The sequence below is a fragment of the Rhincodon typus genome, chromosome 13, assembly GCF_021869965.1.
Source record: "Rhincodon typus isolate 14 chromosome 13, sRhiTyp1.1, whole genome shotgun sequence".
In the NCBI taxonomy this organism is placed as follows: domain Eukaryota; kingdom Metazoa; phylum Chordata; class Chondrichthyes; order Orectolobiformes; family Rhincodontidae; genus Rhincodon; species Rhincodon typus.
The window spans coordinates 50,024,804-50,050,919 of NC_063344.1; the positions used below are offsets into that span (position 1 = coordinate 50,024,804).

Here is a 26,116-nt window from a genome sequence, read left to right on the forward strand (position 1 = left end):
CTCTCGCGCTCTTTTCGCTCTCTCTCGCGCTCTTTTCGCTCTCTCTCGCGCTCTTTTCTCTGAACACCCGACCCATCAGATCAGGGTTCCATTAAGTACCACAAAAAGAAATTGCTGGTAAAGCTCAGCAGAAATCAGAGTTAACGTTTCTGGTCGAGTGACTCTTCCTCAAAACTGTATTCGCTTGACCCAAAGCATTCGGAGGAAGGGTCACTCGACCTGAAACGTTAACTCTGATTTTCCTTCACAGATGCTGCCAGACCTGCTGAGCTTTTCCAGCAACTTCTGTTTTTAATCCTGATTTACAGCATCTGCAGTTCGTTCGGTTTCCTTTTAAGTCATCATGAAATAGCCACGATTAACAGTAGAATTGCACTTGTGGGAATTTTAATTTAAAATAAAATCTGCCATGACACCCTTGATCGTGCCCTTGAACAGATTTGCTGTCTGGGCCAATTGAGAGGCCAGTTAAGCATCAACCACACTGTTGTGACTGTGGACTCGCCTGTAGACCAGACGAAGCAAGGACGGCAGATTTCCTACCTTAAAGTGGGTCAGATGGGTTTTAATGACAATGGTTAGGCCACTAAGCCAGCTTTTAATTCCAGATTTTATTGAGTTCAAATTTTACCATCTTCCATGGCTGGATTCAAACCCATGTAACCAGAACATTAGTCTGCAGTTCTACGTTACTAATGCAGTGATGGTACCACTATCACTGTCTCCCTTATTATCCCTACATCAGAATGACGTAAGTCCTGAAGAGCAAATATCAATGCACATAACAATCTTAGGTTGGTTCATCTGTCTTCTGACACTGACTTCTTTCCCCCTCTGTGCCACCTTTCTTTTAAATCCATTTCTAACCAAGCTACTATTTGCTGCTAATATTTCCAACATTGCCTTAACATCCTTTTTTTAATACTTTATATAAAAGCACTTTGAGGTTTTTCTCTATAATTTGAGGCAGTATGGTTGTTAATTGAATAATTCTGTGTTACGCTTGATTAATAACTTTCAGTAACTAGCTTGTTTGACAGGATACGGTATTTTTAGCTATCAATGAAAAAAAACATGGATGAACAAAATCTTTCAACCACTTCTTAGCTTGCCAGTCTCAAATTAGACTGGAAAAAGCTAGTCACTCTCCATCAGCTCCTGCCAAATTCCTAATAGGTCTGACATCAAGCTCATCTTTTTCATGTCCTTCTTACTGTTCCATTTTAAAATTGTTTATTCTTTCTGCACCACTATGATCCATCTCTTCCAGCCCACAAACCCTGGCATCTTGTATTTTTAAATGGGTGATATATTTATGGATCAACACTAACGGTCACCATAATCTCAGGATTTACAAACATTTTGTTCAGTGTCTGGTGAGGTTGCGGTGGTAACCTTTTCAACAAAGCATAGTTGTCAGAAGAAAAGTAACTCAGTTGATTGGTCCTTGTGCCTTACCTGCCTAAAAGTCGACAGCCTGTCTCTTCCTTATACTGTCCTTCCACCTACCCTTTGAATAACTAAGCATCGTTTCAAAGGCAGTCATTTTTTCCTCAGAATTGTAAAATAATATTGCACAGATGGAGGCCATTAAGCCTATAATGGCTGTGTTTTCATTGCATGATGAAAACACAAATATTAAACTTCTGTGTTTCACATTTTTACTGAACATTGTTATCAAAGTGTACCCTCTTTGTGGGACAATTCAAGCTTTTCTTTAATGGAAAATGTGCAGTGTCTTGGCAAACTCCTTTTTGCCTGCAGAGGACTGGATCTTGCCTATGAAGATATGAACTTATAGGGAGCCCGAGTGAATTGCATTGTCAACGAACTGATAGTAATAAATGAACAACCAATTTAATTCTCGGCACATTTGGGATTTTGGGGTGAGCACAACACGTTAGCAGAATTTGGTCTAAAGTTGGACGTTATACTCTGAGATTAGCGAGCATGGACTGGTTGAGTCAAGTCAGCACTCTGCCTATTTCGAATCGCTGAAGGAATGTGCTGTTTGACACACTCGATCAGTAGTTGGGACTCTGTTCATGCAGTCCTAATGGCACAACTCAACCAATTTGAACTTAAACAATAGTTTTAAATAATTGTTCCCTGGTACAGTCTCCAAAGCAACTCACTGAATATTTGGCATCCATTTAACAAGCAATAAATCTTGTTTCTCATGCAGTACAAATTGTTGTTCCCTTTGAAAGTTGGTATTCTTGCATCTGTCCCGATGAGTGCTTGATATAAAGCTTCAACAAAATATCTGTTTTTGGATAAATGGAAAATATAATTGATATGATTGTGAAGATAAATTAATATAAATTATTTACGCTTTTTAAATGTGGCTTTTTTTCCTTTTTTCAAGGTAGATTACACCTACTACTCCCAATATTAATCTTCAGGGCACCAAAAAAAATGACTTTCATATCTTAAAATATTGTTCTGATACCCAAGTAGTGGGGAAATAATAATGGTGCTGTTAGTTTTGGCCCATTGCATTGGGTAGGATCCATAAGGGGAAATTACTAAACAAGAACTTTGCAAGAATTCTTTATAACAGATTACTAGTTTTTCTAGAACCAAATCTTCAAATCATAGTAATGTATTAATATTCTAACAAACATCATATTTCTGATCTCTTAATGCAATTTTTATCCTGTACTTTAGGAAACAACTACTTCATTTTTTAAAAATGAAAATGCACAATTGTACAATTATTTCTGTTCTAATTTGACCATTTTTAACAAAATAAAACCTCTTTTAAACTGGGTTACGGAGAGAAAGCAGGAGAATGGGGTTGAGGAACTTACCGGCCATGATTGAATGGCGGAGCAGACTCGATGGGCCGAATGGCCTAATTTCTGCTCCTATGTCTTATGGACCAGTGCTATTAATGTTGGATATTTTTACAATGAGTATTTTTTAAAAATTTTTTTATCATTTATAACAAAGTCTTGTGATGAATGATCAGAATATATTATTGTTTGGGAATGTTGGTTCTAAAATGAAAGGCTGATGCAAAGCTTTAAGTTTGGTTTGTATTTCTAGATTGTGCAGCTAACAAAGGACAGACTTTTTTTTAAAGCATAATTTTAGTTTTTGGTTCAGGAAGGGTTTACAACCTTCGAGTACAGCTGGAGATAAATAGTTTGGTGCAGAGAAGAGAAAAAACTGTTATTGTGTCATGGCAGAAGCCCATTAATCCAGGGTTAGAATCATCCCGCAGTCATTGGGCAGTTTGCAGATGCGGGAGTACAGAAACTTGCAAAGTCAGTTCAGTGGTCTTTGCTTCTTGATTCCAGTCAGCCAGGCCTTTTGATGTTTAGTTGCCTTTCTCTGGAATCATTCACTGGCTTGTAAGAAGTACAGAACGATTCATTGAAAAGTGTCTCTGATTTATCAGTTTCCAAAGTCATAGCTCACAGTAGCTGCTGTAAGAAAAATAACTGCTTTTCTTCAAATTAAACACCTGAGAACAGGCAGCTTATCCTGGGGAGAGCAGCAGCCCACATTTCTGTCTCTTTCTCTCTCTAAGTGCCTGTGTCTCTGTAACCTGTTTCCAGCTCCAAGCTGCTCACTTAGCTGACAACTACGCTTCATTTCCGAGTAACTCCTCGGCTCCTGATTGTCTGTATGCAGGAACCCATAACCGCAAAACAGAACTCACAATAAGTAACAATTTCCTTGCTGTCAAATTATGCAGCTATCCTAGTCAATTCCTGTAATTAAAAACAGTTCCTTGTTGCAGCACACAGTTTTTAAAGATGCAAAAGTAAAAATACATGGCCGTTGCACTGGTGATTGCTGTAGGGGCCCCCTAGTGCAACCCTATCCAGAAAATTTTTGTAGAAGTACTTTTGCAGCAATTAATTGCTGTTATGAGGTTTGAATGTTCAACAACACAGCCAGCCTCTTATCCTGTAAAAGGATAAGTAGGTCATGTAAATGTGAGGTGCCAAATCAGTGAGGTCGATACCCAAACACTCTCACCAGGTTTGTGAGGTGGGTAAAGTGTTAGATGGATAGGATGCCAGTTAAATGGATGAGAGCATATGTAGTTTGAAGGTGGATTGGGTCTAACGTGTTTGGAGCCAGGGTCAGGCAGGTGGTCGGGAGAGTATCGCTTTGGGTCGGGGATAGCCTGGTCCGGCTATCATAACTTTAATTTCCCAGGCATTCACGTGGAGTCTACTGTGATAAGGATTCCATGTGGTCCTGACGTGCAACTCCAGTCTACATTGCACCAGTAACCATCTGGCCATCAGAATGTCTAGGTCATGGTCTATGAAGCCAGGCCTCACTCTGGGAACTGACCTGACAAGTATTGCTGTCAACTGGGATCATATTGTGTGAAATAACTGGACTGGAATTTGTGCTCTTATCGGAATATCCAAGCAGTTTTCCAGCAAAAACATTAGGATATGCAAGGAGGCAGCTTTATGTGAAAAGAATTAATAGAAGACACAAGCCAAGAAGATTTTTATTTCAGTTCAATCCAAAATACGATGTGGAGGTGCCAGTGTTGGACTGGGCTGGACAAAACCAGAAATAACATGACACCAGGTAATACTCCAACAGGTTTATTTGAAATTACAAGCTTTTGGAGCGCTGCTCCTTCATCGGGGTGAAGTCACTTCACGTGACAAAGGAGCAGTGCTCCGAGAACTTGTTATTTGAAGTAAACCTGTTGGACTATAACCTGAGGTCACGTGATTTCTGACTCAATCCAAAATAACTAGAAATTCCAAGCTTAGGAATTGTTAAACAAAAGTAAAAGAAATGCTAGAAATACACAATTAATTTGTAGACATCTGAAAGAGAAATACAGGGCTCGTATTTTAGACAGGGATCCTTCGTCAGAATTTGAGAGAGGCAGGACTTATTAAACGCAGACAATATGCACGGATGAGTATAGATCAGCTAACATTTATAAAGAGGCGGATACATATTGTTAATAGTAATAGGTTAGTCTTCATGTCATAGAATCGTACAGTACAGAGCAGGCTGTTCAGCCCAACCAGTCTATTATGCCAATAATACAGTAGCCCCATCTTCTTGCACTAGGTCCATAGCTTTGAATGTTAGGACACCTCAAATACTTTTTAAAGGTTCTGAGGTTTCCTGCCTTAACAACCCTTTACCACCCTCTGGGTGAAAAGGTTTTTCCTCTTTCTTCACCACCCCCTTGCTGGCTACAAACAAGTGTGTCTTTTTGAAAATGGTTCTGTGCAATTTTTGAGTGTTCTGTTGTGGTCTTTTTTTAAAGTGCCAGCTCCGTGCATTGGAATTCTGCAACTGTTGTAAGTTGCCCGTAAAGTGGCCATATTTCAGACAAGCAGGTTGTTTGCCCAGCTACAGACCATGGCATAAGCCAGATGGTGGACTTTAGCACAATGTTTCTCCACCCTCCCAATGTTCCAACTCCTAATCTAATATGCATATCTCATAGTTATGTTTTTCCTAGAGGTATTCCTTCATCTTGATTTAGCTTAGATTGGCTTATATTATGGGAAGATGTAGATACTTGACATAAGTGCTACCAGCTCTTTAAAATACCTGCCCTAAAAATCAGCATGTATGGAATTATGTGCATAATTTTGTTTCCAAAGAAATATCTAATTTACAAAAAAAAAGGTTGTAGCTTCATTTTGGTTTTTGTCAGATGACGGCTTATGTAAATTGATATTATATTGGCTAAATCTGTCTTCAAATCAAATTAAAATGTAATTAACTTTCTCAGTTGAGGGTTTTGTTTTTGTGGAACTGATTTAAATACATTTAGCACAGGTTACTGAAAAAACTAACATATTATGAACATTGTTTAAGTTTATGTTTGATATTATCCTCCATAGTTAATTAATTATCTTTGTATTTCTAAGTAAATTTATTGTGATATTTTAACTTTTGGGGGGGGAGGAGGGGGGGAGAAAAGATCCGATTTTGTGTCCCTATTCAGAGTTGTACCTATGCATAAACCTAGTTTAATCCATCAAACTAATAGCTTGATTGCAGAAATCTCTACCTGAAATAATTAGCAATGGTACAGCCTTTGCATTAAAGGGGTCAAAGTCTACATGAAATCATTGTTAAACCACTGAAAGAGGAATAAATAACCTTTAATAAAGTTAGTGTATATGGTGGAGACTCTTTAGCCTATCTGACAGTGCCTGTTTGACACTGCCGAAAACTACTTTAATAAAAATGCTCTAGCTGAATTCAGTAGGTCCATATTTTACTAATAGGAGTCTTCATGTTTAACAGATTTCTGATTTGTTTACAGTGACAAAGTGCAATCTCTCTGCTACTTGCAACTAACACGGCAGCTGATTTCCTGTGCTGCTGATGGGGGTATTGTAGTTTGGAACATGGATGTTCAGAGAGAAGAGGTAATGAACTTTACTGTTTGCTCAAATACCTTTATCATGTGAAATATACCATGCATCCAGTCAAATTTCAAATTATCTAGATCTATTTATTTGTTTGAAATGAGCAGATGTTGAATATGAATTATCTAAAGGTGGACAAGATGTAACCATTCTTTATGCAAATAAAAGCAAAGTATTGCAGATGCTGGAAATCTGAAACAAACACCAAATGCTTGAGAAACTCAACAGGATTGGCAGCATTGGTGGAGAGAGGAAAGGTTAATCTTTCGAATTGGATGTGACTGTCCCTCAGAGCAGATGACTCAAAGTGCTAACTCTGTTTCTTTCTCTGCAAAAAGTGCTGCCCAAGAGAAAAATAAACAGAGTTGCTCAGTGGTTAGCACTGCCTCACAGCGGCAGGGACCCAGGCTCAATTCCAGGTATGGGTGCTTGGGTTTCCTCTGGGTGGTCTGGTTTCCTCCCATACTCCAAAGATGTGCAGGTTAGGTGGATTGGCGATGGTAAATTGTTCCGTAGTGTCCAGGGTTATGCAGGCTAGGTGGGTTAACTATGGTAAATGTGGGGTTACAGGGATAGAGTGGGCTGGTTCTGGGTGGGATACCGTTTGGAGGGTCGATGCAAAATTGATGGGCCAAATAGCCCCTTTCAGTACTATAGGGATTCTATGAAAATCGTGATCCTTCCCCTGCACTGTGTACTGCATTTCCGTGGGCACACTGCACTGACCTGGGCTGCTACCTTAGTTCAGGCTAACTGAGCATGGTGGCGCGGTCTCCTTTGCATGTCAGCAGGAGTACGTAGTTACCTCCTTTCCATCACACTGACCATCAGTACTGCCTGTTGGAGTTAACCTGCGTTTCTGGATCCTGTCCTCAGGAGTGCTAAGAGTGTGAAAATGGTCCAAAATGCTGTGGAGCTGGAGTTTAAAAGTAGTGCCAAATAGCACAAAGTCCTGGCAGCAGTGAGCACATCTGCCTGTCCTGCTGCATGGTTCTACAGATGAACAACCGAGAAGCCAGTTGCATAACTATTGAGATGAAGAGCAGTGAAGAATAAACTTGGGACATGGCAGATGGTGCACCATGAATTTCACTCTCCAAAAACATTTTGCTGTAAAATGGAAAAATTTGGTCCTTAGACTTGTAAGAAGACTGCCAGATCTGAGCTGGGTAACAATGGAGTAATTAGCTTAACTTCACTACGAGAATAAAGAGTGGAAACCATTCTATTAGAGTTTATTCCACGTGTACTTCTATAGCATACCAAACAAGAGGCAATGAATGTATGTTTAAAAGAGAGTGACCATGTTTCTGAAGTATTGTCCACTTCCTCATGGAAGCTCAGAAGAATGAGGGGGTGTCTCATTGAACCCTATAAAATTCTAACAGGACTGCGTTTCCTCTGTCTAGGAAGGATGATCACAATGAGCAGGGAATCCAGAATCAAGGCTCACAGTCTAAGGATACAGGGTAAACTATTTAGGACTGAGATCAGGCAAAATTCACTAACACAGAGTCAAGGCCAAAACACACAATTTCAAGAAGGAGTTGAACATAGCACTTGGTGCTAAAGGGCTCAGAGGATGTGGGGGACAAGCTGGAACAGGCTGTTGAGTTGGATAATCAACGATGATCATGATGAATGGTTGAACAGGCTTGAAGGGCTGAATGGCCTGTTTTCTGTGCTTCTAAATCAAGCACATTTACTCTATCCTATATGCCCCCCTAGTTTTAGACCTCCCGTTTAGTGAAAACAATCCATTGTAATCAAACGACTCTGCTTCACCTCTTCATTTATTTTTAAACATCTTTATCAACTACTCTGTTAATATTTTTGCTTTTCAAACAAAGAGACTCTGTTTCTCCAAACTAAACGTTTATATTTTCTCAAACAGCACAATATTGTTATGAATGTTTGCTATGTGGATAATGAATTCCCTTTTAATATTTTTCAACCTTTAGAAGGCTTTCTACATAAAGATCAAGGAGAAAAGTTTTTTTAATTAAGCTCATGGCGTTGAAAGTAAAGTGCAATTCATTTGAGTGACGGTTTTAATATCTGACTCTAAGGAGCTGTTGAACGATATGCCATGGAAGCCTGTGCTTGGTGTCTGCTTTTTGTTAGTCATATAAATGACCTGGATGCTTAAGTTAAATTTATACGCTAAAGTAGGAAAGGTGGTAGAAACTAAGGAGACATCTTAAAAATTATGTAAAATCAAGGTTTCAAGAAAAATCATTCAGTAACAAAATAATGCAAGAAATATTTGGATCAAGCAGCAACTGTGGGGAAAGAAACTGTTAACATCATGATTGCATTATCTGATTTATCTAGTGCCTCCAGTGAGGATTCCTTTATTACCAGCCACCTCTTCACATCCCATTGTATGAAAAAACTAAACACCTTTTCCTACCTTCCTTGATGTTAGCCTCGCATTAAACCTTAATTCCCTTCCTTCTTGATAACTGAGAGTTTCTCACTTTTTCGAGGCGTAACTTAACTCCTTTCCCCCAACACTCCCACCATTCCTCTCCAACCCCGTCATAATGAACTACTTTCTCAGGGACTATATTCCAAGTGTGTATTGCCTCGTAGGTGGAAAATTGTTTTCTCTAATCAGGATTTGTGTATTTTTAAGTTAGTTTTCTCCAGCTTTATGCTTCTTTTTGTCCAGTTTATATAACTCGCTTACTTTAACCATGTCTGTTCCCTTCCCTTATTTTGCTGGTTGTATCATGATCCCCACTCTCGGCTTTTCTCCAAAAGGAGGAAGAATTGGCACAATAATATTAAGAAAGAGACCTGGGTTTAGTACGGAATTCAGCACTGAAATATCCGTTCGGCTTGTGTTAAGGTTGTCCTGTTTACAGATTTATCTGTCGGCCTACCTCTACATTATCGACTTTGTTCAATTCTGGAGCAAAGGAAGTCAGAAACCAGATGTTTTTTAATTAAAATCTGTTTTCTGATAATGTTCACTTTCTGCAATTTGCAATTCAAATTCAGCATTCTCAATTAACACACAATGCTGCTGTCCCCAAGGACAGTGCAAGCCTGCCCAGCCAATCAATGGCTTGCTCTTAGGGTACTACCAGTAAATCTGGTATTGATATTTCTGGTTTGCTTCGTGGTTCTATTTCTTTCAAATTTTAAAGAACTCATTTTCTTATTAATCACCTGTTTCCCTATCTTGTTTTCAACCATTCTCAAGGCTGTTTGCTTGCTATATATTATCAGTTCATTTTGAAGAGTTAATTATATGTTGTATGAACCTCCGATGTTTATTCTCTACACATAAACAAAACAAATGTTTTAAGTTCTGATCAGCAATATACTTGTTGAAATCCTACTGGACTCTACCATATCAGTGATTTGCAGCCATTTGGACTCCATCTAGCCTGGAATCTTAAACTTTTCCCATGCATTTTTAATTTGGCGTGACTGTTTTAACACATTCCTGTGGTTAAATTTATAAAAATCTGTACAAAATGATACATTATACTTGGATATTGCCAGTGATACAAGCTAATCAAATATTGGTATATTTAGTTAGATCAGTGGAAGCTCTGCTGAATCTGTGTAATGTCATATTTGGAGTAGCAACAGTTTCATTCGTTACACTGTAAAAAGGGCTGTTAAGAATGGGAGTAATGTAGAGATGAGCACTGATTAAGAGCAATCTATGTTTAAGGAGAATGTCTAATAAGAAAAGATTGAATTAGCTTACTGTCTGCAGCTGAGAGAGTATTGGAGAATTTTCTCACTGTTTTCAGTGTTATTTCAGAGCATAATGGAGCACGTAACTTTTTGTGGCAGGAAAATGGGGCAGAAGCCACCTCTGCTAGTTTTCTGCCACAGGATTCTACTGAATTTCCTCACTTTTGGCTCTTCCTGCAATTTACCCACAGAATATAAATAAAAAGCCCACCTAACCAAACTGAGTACGCCAAGTTATGTTGCATTGATGATGAAATGATAGTTATTCTCGTCTCTGACTTGCCTTGAATACTTCTAACTGCTAAGCGACAACATCCATTTGTTTGCTACAGTTTTCCTCCAACTTATAATTGTTGCTTTACAGGCTCCGCAATGGCAGGAAAGTGATTCTTGTCAAAACTGTAAACAGCCGTTCTTCTGGAACTTCAAACAGATGTGGGACACAAAGAGCCTTGGTTTGCGGCAGGTATGTGGTGGAAATCTAAAATATTTGACGTCTTTGTCAGATAATTGACACTGTAAATGCTTGTTTCAAAATATTTCTGTTTTCGGAATTCTTTGGGTTCATTCATGGGATTTGGGCATTACTGGTTTTGCCAGCATTTATTACCCATCTCTAATTACCTTTGAGAACATGGTGGTGAGCTGCTTTCTTGAACCAAAGCAGTCAATGGGGTGCATGTGTGGTTTAGAACAGGACTTTCAAACTATTGCCCTTGGCCCACATATACCCTCCTGGACCTTATTTTTCTTTATTGAGATGTTGAGGGCTGCTTCTTTGGGTCAGCACTCTCTAAGGTTTCGGAATCCACAGTGTACCATTGATCTTCCAAGCTTATTTTGGGTTGGTTTTTCTTTCGTAAAGAAAGGTTTAAAATAAAAAAAAAATGGACTGGGTAGCAAATATGAAGGTGAAATGTAGCATGCAACCATTGTGTGTGCAACGGTTGAAGCATTCAGATAGGAGGATAATTTTGTACTGAATGTTAGAATGTATCATGATGTTGTTTGCACATTGCATTGTCTCATCAGTTTTCAGTAAGCTATTGAATACTGACAGGGGAGCATAACTTTAGATACCTCTTCAGTTTGTTCTAGCCCAACGTTACAGTGGATTCTGGAACCTTGGCTGATCTTGTTAACCTTGTTTTTCTTGCAATGTTTCCTAACTTGATGTAGGTGGCATCCATCCTGGGTTCTTTTAAAGACTGTGGTGCTTAAGTCCTAACAAGAATCCTCCATCCTTGCAAATGGGAGAATCAAGGGGTGATTACAGTAAAGAGATTGTAGATTGGTACTGAACAGCCTGGGGACACCACTCACCATTCCAGCCCAAACAATAAACAATTCAAGCCTTAGTGCAACCGAGGAAATAAAAACTGAGAAGGCTACTACTCACTTTTTGGTTTTTACCTGCACCGTCCTCTGCAGACCTCATTAATTGTTCTTGGTTCAAACATCGACCAAAAGAGCTTATTTCTAGAGGTGAAGTGAAAGTAACTGCCCTTGACATCAAGGAGCATTGGGTCTGGTGCGGCATGAAGAAGCCTTTCAAAACTGCTGTTTTAAGTTGTTGAGAATCAAGGGCTAGGGGTAGGAGGTGGGGGTTGGTAAATTCTTCAATGGTAGAATCCTATCTAGCACAAAGAAAGATTGTTGCAATCATTGGAGGCCAATCACCTCAGACCAAGACATTGGTGTAACAGTTTCTCAGGGCAGTATTCTAGGTCCAACCATCCTCAGCTGCTTTAACATTGGTTTCCTCCCATCATAAGATCAGAAGAGAGGATATTTGATGATTGTACAGTGTTGGTTCCATATGTAATGTCCCAATATTGATAGTCTGTCCTGAGTGCAGCCAGATCTGAGCAGCATTCAGGATTGGGCCGATGAGTGCCAGGTAACATTTTTGCTAGATGTGTGCCACATAATGTTCATCTCTAGCAGAGTCTGACTACTTCCCTGTGATATTCAATGGTAGGGCTATAACTGAATCCCCATTGTGAACACCCTTGGATTATCAATGGCAAGAAAATTAACTGGACTATTTACACACACACACATCCTGGCTACTACAGCACATTAGAGAATTTTTTTTTAATGCAGGAAATAACTTGTCTGCCCACTCTCCAGAACTGGTCCGCCACTTGAAAGGCACAAGTCATGAGCTTGATGGGTGTTCGCCACTTGTTTGGATGAGTGTAGCTCAGGTGTGAAGAAGCTGACACCATCTAAGTCAAAGCACATTACTTAAATGGTATCTATGACTTTAAACATTCATTCTGGCACGCTGTGGTTGCATCTACTAGGTGCATTGTAGCAGTCTCCTTCAACAGTATTTCCTGACCTGTAGCACTTATTGCCTAGAAAATCAAGGACAGTGGATTCACAGGAATACCACCGTCACCTGCAATTTTTCCTCCAGGTCACACATCATCTTGAATTAGAAGTATTCTGCCATTCCTTTACTGAGTTAAATGGGGCAATAGCGACGTAGTGGTAATGTCACTAGACTAGTAAAACAAAATCCCAGGCTAATGTTCTGAAGACCATAGGTTCGAATTGCACTACGATAGGTGGTGAAATTTGAATTCAAAAGAAGTCTGGAATAAAGAGCTCGTCTAGTGCTGAACAAAAATCACTGTTGATTGTTGTAAAAACCTATCTGGTTTACTAATGTCCTTTTTAGAGAAGGAAATCTGTAATCCTTACCTGCTCTGGTCTATACATCACTCCAGACCCACAGCAATATGGTTGACTCTTAACTGCCATCTGGACATTTAGAGGTGGGGAACATCCTAACTAACCACACATTGAACCAAAATAAACTTGGAGACCATGACCAAATGGCACCTTCGGTGGTATCTACACCATACAGGTTGCAGTGTTTCAAAAAGGTGCCTTTCCACCCATTCCCAAGGATAATTAGGGATGGACAGTAAGTGCAGATCTTTCCAATAATGTTCATATCTGATTGAGGGGTAAAGATAACATTCTTAATGGGTCCAGACATAACAACTGGAATAGCTAGTGTATATAACTCTTTAAAAGTGACAAAAAATATCCAGTGGACATGTCACAGGTGCAAGGAGGTCTATCAAGCTATCAGTCTGTTCAGACTGCATCTAAATAAGAAACACTGAATATTCTAACAATTGTCAAATACAGGGCAGAAGCCAAACCAGAAGGCATTTCCCTTTTGAAAAGTGTTACGAACATTATACAACTCATAGGGGTCTCACCCAGGGTGAGCAATACTGGTGTGTCACAGTGAGGAAGAGGAGAAAAAGGCATCATTCATTTCCCAAAAAAAAAATTTTGCAGAAAATCCATTTAGTCAGAGGAGGAAACAAAACAGCCATTGTAACTGAAACAAAAGGGACATTAACAAGAGAAACTACAACCTACTGAAATCCAAGACTAACGAACTGAGTTCAGGCAGACGTCTCCTTTCCCAGAAAGTGATGAAACCAAAAAACTGTTTTAGCTCCTGTAGAGAGGTATCAAATTGGGTATTTTTCAAGAACAGTCTTCAATATAATGATGAAACCCTTTATGTGCCTGTTAGAACCAGAAAACATGAGCTAACGGTTAAATAATTGGTCTGTTAGCTGGGCATTCCTTAATTTTTGTACAAAATCTTGCAATCCTGAGCAGCTGTCATACCAAGATGCACATGAGACTCAATTGTAGTCATTCTGTAAAATGAAGGGCTTAAGATTAATAAGAAAATGACCACTTTCCAGTTTAAATGCAAGAGAAAAACCTTGTTCAACTAGAAAGACAATCTGGTTTTGATAATTGGCAGTCTGTAGAGCTACATCCCAAAAATCATGGTGACCAAGATAGGTTTATGATTTGGAGTCCCAGAGATTAAATTATCAGCACAGTTCAGTTCATGACTCAAGAGCCTCGGAGATTGAACTGAAACCGAAAAGTTTGAGATCTTTTTTAAAAAAAAATGTAATCCCAAGGATTTTTTAACCAGCTAATGCTGACCAATGTTAATCCAAAATCTGTAAAGGAGATAACTCCAACTTTATAGTATTATTTGATGAAACACTATGTAAAACAGGTGATCTTCTAAAATTGTAACTTCACAACCCTATCATGATCACCAGGAAACTTGAGATTTCCAATATATTGGTTGTGAAACATAATAACTTGAGGAGGAAAATGATGGCTCAGATCTTTCAAACAGCAGCAGTCATCTTCGAATTGCCGGTCTGCTTAAACTTTCACTTACCTTGTTGCTGCTGCTCGTTTCTTGCCCTGTCTTCCAAGCCTGGAAGCACAGTATGCCTTGAAGAACGCCAATGTGTCATAGAGTCATGGGGAAGAACTGACATACTGTCTTTTATTGCACTAGCAGCCATATGGTAAATTTGAAGGTTTGGAGTGAATGTTGCCAAAACATTGAATGTATTCAAAAGGCAACTAGATATAGCACTTGGGGCGAATGGGTTCAAAGGTTATGGGGAGAAAGCAGGATTAGGCTATTGAGTTGGTCGATCAGCCATAATCGTGAAGAATGGTGGAGCAGGTTCGAAGGGCCGAATGGCTGTCTCCTGCTCCTGTCTTCTGTGTTTCTATGTTTATGAATGGGTGAGTGGATCAATGTGTGAAGGGTAAAGAGAAAGATAAACTCTAGAGAGTAAATTTGGATGAGAAGAATACAGGTTAGCATATGGGTTGGAGGAATGCGTGTTAGTTAAGTCAGGTTAGGTTGGAGTGATGGGCAGCTTGCGTAGCCAGGAGGGCTTTTTGGAGGGTTTAGGTAGACAGGTGTTCGGGTGTGAGTGGATAGTCAAGGTTGAAGAGTGAGTTTGGTGGGTCAGTGTGAGTAATTGGGGGGTCATTTCAGTGGCTACTAAGCAGTTGGACTAGGCATTTTTCTACCTAACGTTCTACTGGGTAACAATCCAGGTACGTGAACTGTCCAAAGTCTCAGGGTCAAAGTTGGATACTTTTGTGGGGAGGAGGAGAATTTTCCATTGGAAGTTCAAATTTCGTGGGCAATTCCCACAGAAGTTAGTGGTGAGGGCTTAGATAGGACATCTCCTGTTATATTTCAGTTGGTACAGAAACACCAAGTGTCACTACAAACTAAGGTTCTAGCTGTCCCCAGTGTTATGAAGAATTGGTCTGGCCTCGTTGGTGTGGAACATCCCAGGTAGTTGGACCATTCCTGTCCGTTACCTGTCTCTCATGGAAAAATTTGCAAAGAAAAGCTCATTTGACCATCAGGAAGTGGTCAGCAAGTAATCTTCTCGAGACCCTGCGGGAAAAGGAGAGAGTTGATACTGTCAAGGTCATTTGGCAGAATACCTCATTACCAGAACTTTCCAACAAGCTCCCCATTCCTCAGACGACATGTCCATCCTGGGCCTCCTGCAATGCCACAACGATGCCACCCGAAGGTTGCAGGAACAGCAACTCATATTCCGCTTGGGAACCCTGCAGCCCAATGGTATCAATGTGGATTTCACAAGCTTCAAAATCTCCCCTCCCCCTACCGCATCCCAAAACCAGTCCAGTTCGTCCCTGCCTCCCTAACCTGTTCTTCCTCCCACCTATCCCCTCCTCCCACCTCAAGCCGCACCTCCATCTCCTACCTACTAACCTCATCCCGCCCCCTTGACCTGTCCGTCCTCCCTGGACTGACCTATCCCCTTCCTAACTCCCCACCTACACTCACCTTTACTGGCCCCATCCCCGCCTCTTCGACCTGTTTGTTTCCTTTCCACCTATCCTCTCCTCTATCCATCTTCTATCTGCCTCCCACTCTCTCCCTATTTATTTCAGAACCCTCTTCCCCTCCCCCTTTTCTGATGAAGGGTCTAGGCCCGAAACGTCAGCCCCTCTGCTCCTATGATGCTGCTTGGCCTGCTGTGTTCATCCAGCCCTGCACCTTGTTGTCCAAGACATTGCTTGGTTGTTGCTGAGAGGGGCACTGCCGATTCAGGTCCTTCCTTCATGCCGTGTCTCTGTGTGCCACCTCACTCTGCCCTTGAAGTGGCTGCACTGGTGATGAGACTGTCACACATCTGCTGGAACCTGCCTTTGCAAAGAAGGTCTGGAGAGAGATGCAGCAGTTTTTGGCAAGGTTTGTCCCAAGCAGCGTGCTGCTGTGCAGTCTGTTTCCTGGGACGCACACCAAGACAAACATTGATCGTACCTGGAAGACCACCAAATCAGCGAAGGACACTCTTTGGTCTGCCCGAATCTTGTTGGTCTTCCAGTGTAAAGAGTTGACCTGATTGTTACAGACTAACACATTCTAAGGCCCAGGACTATATGCTGAGGGATGCACTGAAGCTTGGGGCAGCTGCTGCCAAGGCGCACTGGGGAAAGGCAACCATCTTTCTGCCAAAGTATAATGAGGGTTTGTTCAATTGTCAGACTGTCTTGGTGCCTCAAAATGGACATAGTCACCTGCTTAAGTAGGAAATGTCTTTGATTTTTGCAACTGTAGAGAAGCTCTGAAAAACGTCAAAATTCTAGTGTGTTGTTTATATTTTCCTCTGCAAAAATTGTACAGATACATTTTAGAATCTTTGTGTGTACTTATAGATGATTTTAATGAATAAAATATATTTTTGAAAATAAAAAAGTAGATTTCTATCACACGTCCTCTTTCCCCGCATCCCTTGACATCACCACAATGTCTAATTTTGCCTACTCGCGTCCTTTCCATGGCTGGACAGTTTGACATGGACAAATCTTAAAAATTTGAAAGATGTGCCCTTCTGATGACAGATTCATTTCAGAGTCTAATCCTTTATCATTCCATGTCACTGAGTCTGACTTCCTACAGTGTTAGAAGATCCTTCCAAATCTTCTGCACCTGTAAGTTTTAAATTTAGTCTGTAAAATAGAGAGAGACTCTTTTTAAATGAATCTAAATTAAATTAGAGTGAAGCTGAATGTCAATTATAATACTTCTGTTTGGAAATTGAATAGAAGAGTAGATTCAAAGTCTTGTTTAAATTTCAACCATTGCTTGAAGAACATTGCTACTTTGTACTAGAGAGAGAGATTGGAAATTTATTTCAATGTTTTCTTCTTCAAATCTTTTATTTTACATTTAGCATCACTGCAGAAAGTGTGGCAAAGCTATTTGTGGGAAATGCAGCACTAAACGTACTACCTACCCTGCGATGGGCTTTGAGTTTCTGGTGCGAGTCTGTAATGACTGCTTTGATACAGTCAAGGATGAAGAGTGAGTATTCTTATTTCATTTGACTGTTAAGATTGCTTCTCCTATTGACTCTTCAAAGTGAAGTATGAAATAGATTAAAAATAAATTGCATTTATTTTTAAGTGAGGTCATCTAATGAATTAGAGGAGACTAACAACACTATCTGAATCCTACTTACTGGTTCTGATTTGTGTGCCTGCAGCTTGATTAGGATCCAGATGTATTCGTTTTGCAGGCTGAAGTTAGAAATTAGGCATGTCTGATTTAATATTCCCGAAATGCTGGGAAAGACGTCACCAATAATTTAGGTTGATTTTTAGTAAAAATTATCTCTGCGTAAAATGTCTTTTTCTCTGAATCCGAAACCTTCAATGTTAAAATTGTTTTCTCTATATATTCTCATTTTTCATTCTGTAATGAAGTGGGTTTATTGGCAGAGTCCCATTTTGTAAGGACTAAAACTGCTTTTCAGCATAGGAATGTTTTCCTGTTGGTGACTGCCTGGTGTGGCATATTAGAGCCAAAGTGTACAACAGCTAAATCCCAAAGCCTGTGTTTGCAGTTATGTTCCCCACGGAGCCAGGTGGTGTTCTATGCTGTGCTGTCACTTTGGAAAGGAAGGAAGGAAAGAAATGCACTGTTGCATTTCCCTGTGTTGATCTTAATTATTTGCAAGGAAGATCAATGTGTGATATTGGATTTCGGCTACAAAGAGACTATAGAAAATATAAGAAATGATTTCCATGGGCTTGAATGATCCATTATCTTAATCTTGCTATAAGCCACAAGTGGGACATTTTCACTAACTCCAAGTTTACTTTACAGTGGTTAAGTGGCCTAGATGCTTAGGCATGATATTGAACTGTTTGCTGAGTTCACCTAGCTTCATTAGGGAATATTTTGAATAAAGGCAATGGAGCCATTTTATGGAAATAGCTTGCAAATCATTTATCAAAAATGATGTGTGTGTTGTGAGGTGTATATGTTCCAAAGATAAGATTGAACTTTTAATTAACGCACATAGCATGCCTAACAATGTGCTTCAATTCAGTCAAATATGACGTGATAGCCTTTGCAGAAATATGACAGTATGATGACAATGATTGGCTCAGATCATATTTATTTCAACATTTGCTATCAATTCATTTAACTTTGTGCATACTACATGTGTTCAGATATAGCCTTTACCTGCACATCAAAGGGTATGTTACATTCAAGAAGAATAGGAAGCTATTTTATGGTAGAGAGCCGACACTGTTAATCAGGGATGAGATGGTGTAATAGTTAGAGGTGATCTTGGTTCAGGAGATCAGGATGTAGACTTGGTTTGAGTAGAGTTTAGGGATAGAAGGGGAAAGAAGTCACTGGTGGGAGTGGTATATAGTCCCTCAAACAATGACTACAATGTGGGACAAAATAAACAAAAGGATTACAGGGTGCTTTTGATAGAGATGGCAATAAACATGGACAATTTTAATCGACATATGAACTAGAAAAATCAGTTTGCTGTAGTCACTTGAATGATGAGTTCATAGAATCCTTTTGAGAGACTTTCTTAGAGCTACATTTTCTGGAACCAAGCACAGAACAGGTTTTATTAGATTTGGTATTGTGTAAAGCAACATGATTGATTAATTAAATGACCTCCGTTTAAAGGCACCCCTTGGTAACAGCAACTACAATATAAGTGGATTTGACATTTAGTTTGAAAGGAAGACGATTGAGTCCCTTTACTGGTGTATTAAACTCGAATAAGGGCAACTGTGGGCATGAAAGCTGAGCCAGCTGAAGAGCACTGGGAAACTAGGAAAGGGGATAGATCAAAAGAAAAGCTCGAGTGCCACTTATGTGCAAATAATCTCAGTAGAAATTTGTCGGACAGGAATATTCTGTCAACTGTTTTTATTGATGCTGACTCTGAAAGGTATTTATTGCAATATTTAATATTACAGTCGAACCTCTTTGGCAACGTTCCATGAAGGCAAACATAATATTGCACACATGAATCTGGATAACACAAGAGGATTGATGGTAACCTGTGGAAGTGATCGCGTTGTGAAGGTATTTTTCCTTTTTCTCTCTCAAATGCCTATTCACTTTGACTAAGCCCTCAAGAATTCAGAGGTTTGTTTAATACACTTAAACATGTCTTCCTGCAAAGTTTTATCCATTATTTGTGAACTAAATTACTGAAAAAAATGCTGCATTTAATGCCCTGCATGAAGATGGGAAACATGCAGAAATAATGGACCAGACCTATAGGTAGACAGGGTACCTAGTGACATCTGTTGTTGTTTAGACTACTACTCGCTCCTATCAGCTGAAACAAAATTGCCCACCAAGTTTCTCGAAGTGAGAGTTGGTAACAGCAATGCGAAAGATACATAATCTTGGATTTGAGTTAACGGTCGATCACCAGCTTCCTATTTGATCTAAGGAATGAAAAATGTAAAAGAGGAAAAACCAAGGCATGAATCATAGGGTGTGAATTCACTGTCAAATTGGGTATAGAAAAAGAAGGAAGGAAGGAAATTTTGGATTGAGAGAAAGAGCTTTTTAAAGATAACATTTCTAAAATCTCTTGAAACAACTGGCATCCTGGAGGAATAAGGTTCAGTCTTTCAGTAGTTAATTTTCAGTGCCTCTGTGGTTTACTGTGATATCAGTGTTAATTACTGCCGTTGTTAAAAGGGTATAAAAGTGTATGGGCAGTGGGCCTTTTAAATTTTTTGCATGGCCACCGATATACAGTAACAAAAAGACTGACTTGTGCACTACCATGCAGCATCTAGCTAATACATTACTTGTGCTATTTAGTTCACATGTAACATGAGGATACAGCAAGTCATGATATTCGATTCACATCAATGGTAAGATAGACAGCAAAATGGCACTTAGCTGAGTCTAATGGTGAGGGCGGTGTCACAATACAGACAGCAACTTCTGAATATTCATATTTAGCTGTGCGTCAGTCCCTTGCCTGAAGGTGCTATACCATTGTCTATAAATGACGCCAAATGTCATTAACCTTGCAGATATTTTGGCAGAGATAGTAAGAACTGCCGATGCTGGAGTCAGAGATAACACCGTGTGGAGCTGGAGGAACACAGCAGGCCAGGCAGCGTGAGAGGAGCAGGAAAGTTGACGTTTCGGTTTGGGATCCTTCTTCAGAAATAGTGGGGGGGGAAGGGAGCACAGAAATATATAGAGAGAGGAGGGGTGGGGCTGGGGAGGAAAGGTGGGATGATGATAGGTGAGTGCAGGTAGGAAATGGTGGGGATTGGTCAGTGAGGTGGGAGGAGTGGATAGGTGGGAGAGAAGATGGACAGGTTGTGTCAGGTCAAGGAGGCGGGGATGAAAGGGAAGGTCGGTCATGGGATGAGGCTGGGGTTGGGGAGATTTTGAAACTGGTAAAGTCCACATTTAAGCCATTGGGCTGTAGGCTCCCAAGGTAGAATAAGAGGTGCTGCTCCTCCAGTTTGTGGGTGGCCTCATTGTGACACTGGAGGAGGCGTAGGATGGACATGTCACCCAGGGAGTTGAAATGGTTCAATACCAGAAGGTGTTGTCGTTTTTTGTGAACAGAGCACAGATGCTCTACAAAGCAGTCTCCGAGCCTCCGCTTGGTCTCTCAGATGTACAGGAGGCCACATTGACAGATGTGCAGGTGAACTTCTGCCTGATATGAAAGGTTTGGTTGGTTCCTTGAATGGAGGTGAGGGTGGAGGTATGGGGCAGGTGTAGCACTTCTTGTGCTTGTAGGGAGAGGTGCCGGGAGTGGTTGGGCTAGTGCAGAGTGTGGAGTGGACGAGGGAGTCGCGGAGAGACCAGTCCCTACGAAAGGCAGATTGGGGTGGGGAGGGAAATATATCTTTGCTTGGGGGTCGGATTGTAGGAGGCAGAAGTGGCGGAGAATGATAAGTTGGATGTGGAGGTTAGTGGGGTGATACGTGAGGACAAGGGGGATTCTGTCTTCGTTTTTGTTGCGGGGAGGGGATGTGCGAGAAACGCAAAATATGCGGTCGAGAGCATTTTCGACCACCAAAGGGGGAAAGTTGCGGTCCTTGAAATAAGAGGACATCTGGGACGTTCAGGAGTGGAATGCCCCATCTTGGGAGCAGATGCGACAGAGGCGGAGGAATTGGGAGTAGGGGATCGCATTCTTGCAGGAAGGTAGGTGAGAGGAGGTGTAGTCTAGGTAGCTGTGGAAGTCGGTGGGCTTGAAAAAGATGTCTTCTTTTTTCCTTCACTTTTGAAAATTTGAATATTTCCTGGTCCTTCCAAATTATTGTTTTATTGCTTTGCTCCAGAGTATTTGAAGAAATCTAGGATTGAAATAAGCTCTTAATGATTAATTGTCACACAAAATTATGCATTGTCTGTCCATTTGAAACGTAATGTTTTACTGGCAAACATCATTCCTCCCTAAAGAGCGTGCAATCCGCTATCTTGTTTGAATGATTGTTATATTTTATACCATATGGAAATGCTGTTCACTATCTATATGTGGAAATACTAAATACTACTTAAATACTACATATTGGCGTAGTCACATGTCAAGATTTCTTGGTCATTTTTCCACAACATTCACACATCTATTTTCATATTGGTTCTGAGACAAAAAACACATTATAAATGTGTATCAAGTTGTTTCCTCAAAGTCTAGAAACAATAAGCAGCTCGTAGACCTACTTCAGCAATTGATGATTTCACACCCATTCTACTGGGAGGACCTGGGTCCTGGCCACTCAGACAATGTTACCTGGTTTAGGACCATATTTCAAAGTTGAGAACACTGGTGGAAGGATGGAAATGTAGCAATCTACAAGACTTTTAAAAAAGATTTTGTCCAATCTAGACAGAAAATCCATGGTTGATGTTAGAGATAGCAAGAACTGCAGATGCTGGAGTCAGAGAGAACACCGTATGGACTTGGAAGAATACAGCAGGCCAGGCAGCATCAGAGGTGCAGGAACGTTGACGTTTTGGGTCGGGACCCTTCTTCTCAACCTGAAATGTCAACTTTCCTGCTCCTCTGATGCTGCCTGGCCTGCTGTGTTCCTCCAGCTCCACACTGATGTTAGTTAGGGCTTGTTTCAGCTGGGTTTGATTTGAAGTGTATAAGCTTTCCTCTTGTGGGTAAGCCACATCTATGGAGCACTGTTTTAAAATTAGGGGTCACCTTTTCAGGAAAGGATTGTCTAACTGGAACTCTTCCTGGGAAGGAGGAACATGATATATTCTTTGAATGGTGAACAGATTCTTGCTAGGAAAGACAATCAAATATTATTGGGAGTGGAAGGGAATTTGAAATGAGTGGATCAGCCAAGATTTTAATGAATGGGAGTGGCTAGAGGAACCAAATGGTCTACTTTTTTTTTTCTTTATTCATTCATGGGATGAGGGCATCGCTGGCTAGGCAGCATTTATTGTCCATCACTAATTGCCCAGAGGGCAGTTAAGAGTTAACCACATTGCTGTGGATCTGGAGTCACATCTAGGCCAGACCAGGTAAGGATGGTAGTTTCCTTCCCTAAAGGATGTTAGTGAACCAGATGGGTTTTTCCGACAATCGACAATGGATTCATGGTCATCATTAGGTTCTTAATTCCAGATATTTTATTGAATTCAAATTCCACCATCTGCCATGGCAGGATTTGAACCCGGGTCCCCATAACGTTACCTGGGTTTCTGGATTAACAGTCCAGCAATAATACCACTAGGCCATTGCCTCTCCTATATTCTGCTCCTATTTTGCATGTTATCAACCTTTCCTGGGAATTGAATAAGTTCAATACAATATTTAATATATTGGATTGTAACACTGGGAAATTGGATTCCTCAATGCAGCTTATTTTCCCTCGAAACCTAAAATCCACAGCATACAAGTTGACACGGTTATATTATGGCTCGGTCTGCAGCCGTGCCCCATATTCCGTCAACTGTGTTACTGCGGAAATGCTAAAGTACACAAGATTACACAGTTGTAAACTGTTCACTTTGAGTGGGTGGCTGTTTTTTTTTATTCTGCCCACATCCTCGTTTATGCTATTTGTGTGGAATCTGTTAAAATATCATGTCTAGCTCCAGCCAACTCTTGACGAATGCCACGGTTTCTGGCATTTCAGTGATTGCATGAGTCCCAGTGTTCTCCATTTCAAAATGACAAACATTGACTGGCGGCTGGAGTTTTCATATCAGATGTGATTTGATTAATGTCACGTATACTGAGGCACAGTGAAAAGTGTTGTCTTACATGCTTTACAGGCAGATACAAGTGTGTTAGGGTAATGAACAGAGTGCAGTATATAATGTTACAGCTGCTGTAAAGGTGCAAAGAGAGATCAAAATTAGTATTAAGAGGTCCATTCATAAGTCTGATAACAGCAGGGAAAAAATGTTCTTGAATCTGTTTGTACATGTATACAAACTTTTATATCTTCCGACGGAAGAGGGTGGAGGAGAGTGTAACTGGGATGGGAGGGGTTCTTTATTATGTTGGTTGTTTTCTCGATACAGCAGCAAGTATAGATGTATTCAGTGGATGCAAGGCTGGTTTTTGGATGGACTGGGCTATATTCACAACTCTAATTTCTTTCAGTCTTGGGAGGAACAGTTGCCATACCCCACTGTGATGCATCCAGATAGGATGCTTTCTATGGTGCATCTATAAAAATTTGTAAAATTGTATCCTGTACAACATGGTTATTTGTGTGATTCAGTTAGTGGATGTGCAAGGCTAAGTGAGGCAGAGAAGATAGCACCGCAATGGAAGGCGACTGTGGATTGAACTCTCCGAGATTCACGCTTAAGACAATGTCCTGTCCAGTCTCATTCCACATTATGGTACACTCCCATTTGTCTTGAATCCACAATTATTGTCTCTCGGCAGATATTTTCTACCTAACTTGCTGTAATATATCCACCTGAGCATAAGAGAGAAATCTTGTACTTGGTTACCTTTTTTAAATTGGAGAACAAAAGCAGTTTCATGTTTCCACCATCCAAAAACTGGTCTTGCTGTAAGAGTTAGGAAAGCTACTTAAGCAATTACCATCCAAGGGAATGAATTAAGTTTGTAAAACCTATCTCTGGCTGTTCAGAAAGTGGACGTTGGCAACTGTAATTTTGTAACCTGTACCTGCAGGAGTTGAATGTAGATAATATTATATATAAAGAACACAAGATCATAGCAGAAATAAACATGCAGTCAATCGAACCTGCTTCCCCACTTAGTATGGTCTTGGCTAGTCCTAGGCCACAACTCCACTCGCCTGCCTTTTCCCTTGATTTCCCGAGAGACCAAAAATCTGCCTATCCCGGCCTTAAATATACTCCATCATTGACAACCCAGAACTCTCGGGCAGATAATTCTAAAGATCCACAACCTTTACGAATGAAGAGCATTCTCCTGTTTTCAGTCCAAAACAATTGACCTTTTTATCCTGAGACTGTGCCTCTTCATTTTAGATTACCAGACCAGTGGAATCAATCTCTCATCATCTACCTGATCAAATACCTTCAGAACTTTATATATTTCAATGAAGGAAAAAAATGCCTTGTTGGTTTAACTTTTTTTTTGTGCCTTTTGTTTTGCTTTTTCTGCAGATCTGGGACATGACACCAGTCATTGGCTGTGGTATGGCTACAGGGTTTTCTTCCCGTTGACCTCTGACCTCCAATAGCACTGCACCTTTGACGTATATGTGCAGAATCAATGCCACCTACACGTTACCATGGAGTTGAGTAGAGATTCAGGTGATAAGCTTCCACTTTGCCCAAAGGACCGAATAAATATTCACTTGAGTAAACACCGTTTGTGCCCAATACTTTTGGCACAGAGGGGGAAAAAAACCTGCAAAAGATATGTCCAAAAAAAACTACCTTTCTAACTAAAATTGTAAAATAGCTCCATACTACATAAGATTATATTTGTTCTATATTTATTCTGTGCATAACCTAACATGATTTTAATGTCTTTAATGAAGAAATGTTGTGCAAGATATTTTTTAGATAAAAATGTGTCATTTATCCTGGCCATTTACATGTTGTAGATTGGTGACTCCTGGTCTGTTTACAGTACGATGGTTTTCAGTGTTTGCTTTAGTTGTACACTGCACATTCCTGTCGTATGCAGTTTGTGACCAGGCATGGATAAACAGGGGCACTTTATGGGGGAATGTAAGCTGCATTTCTATAATAACACAGGAAATATTTGGGATTATAAAAAAAAAAGCCTATACCCATTAATCAATTTGCTTCTCTTTCCAACTGCGAGGAGCAGTTTTTTTTCCTTTGACACCAACATAAATGAGTACATTTCCCTCTGCTATGGCGTGCACAGTCTGATTAAGAAGGGTGGAAGAATTTATCATGAGCACATGCAAAAGATATGGTCATGTTCTTCAGCATTTTCACTTCATTTCAAAATGAAGAAGCTTCCATACACTTTGAGATAAAATGAATTACAATCTCTCTTTTTAGCTATGTTTAGTTAGCAGTAGTGTTGCAGAAGCAATCAATGTTCATTACATGCCAGTTACAATTCCAATAAAAGCACGTATCATTTACCTCATAATGCAAAGTTAGAATTTTGATGGTAATGCCAGTGAGTTAATGCTTTCAGATTTCAGATGTTTGCTGTAATTATTTTAGTTAGTACACTCCATGTTATCATTTTCTGCATTCAACAATTTACAATAATAGAAAAATGATGGAAAATACAGTTCATGTATTTGAAAATATCCAAGGTATGATTCTTAAAAGGTATGAATGATGCACTGCAAATTTTGCCCCGCATTATTTTATG

General features: G+C 40.1%; 1 protein-coding gene across 1 annotated transcript in view; it reads left to right on the forward strand.

Moving 5' to 3' along the window:
* wdfy1 (WD repeat and FYVE domain containing 1) overlaps positions 1-25,585 on the forward strand; it is a 67,251-nt gene extending 41,666 nt beyond the window's left edge. Inside the window, exons 7-12 of the mRNA XM_048604117.1 lie at positions 5,270-5,303; positions 6,284-6,389; positions 10,471-10,572; positions 17,198-17,328; positions 19,260-19,368; positions 24,916-25,585. Coding sequence (XP_048460074.1) covers positions 5,270-5,303; positions 6,284-6,389; positions 10,471-10,572; positions 17,198-17,328; positions 19,260-19,368; positions 24,916-24,975 — 542 coding nt within the window. The 3' untranslated portion in view covers positions 24,976-25,585. The remainder of the gene's footprint in view (positions 1-5,269; positions 5,304-6,283; positions 6,390-10,470; positions 10,573-17,197; positions 17,329-19,259; positions 19,369-24,915) is intronic.
* Positions 25,586-26,116: the final 531 nt, after the last annotated feature.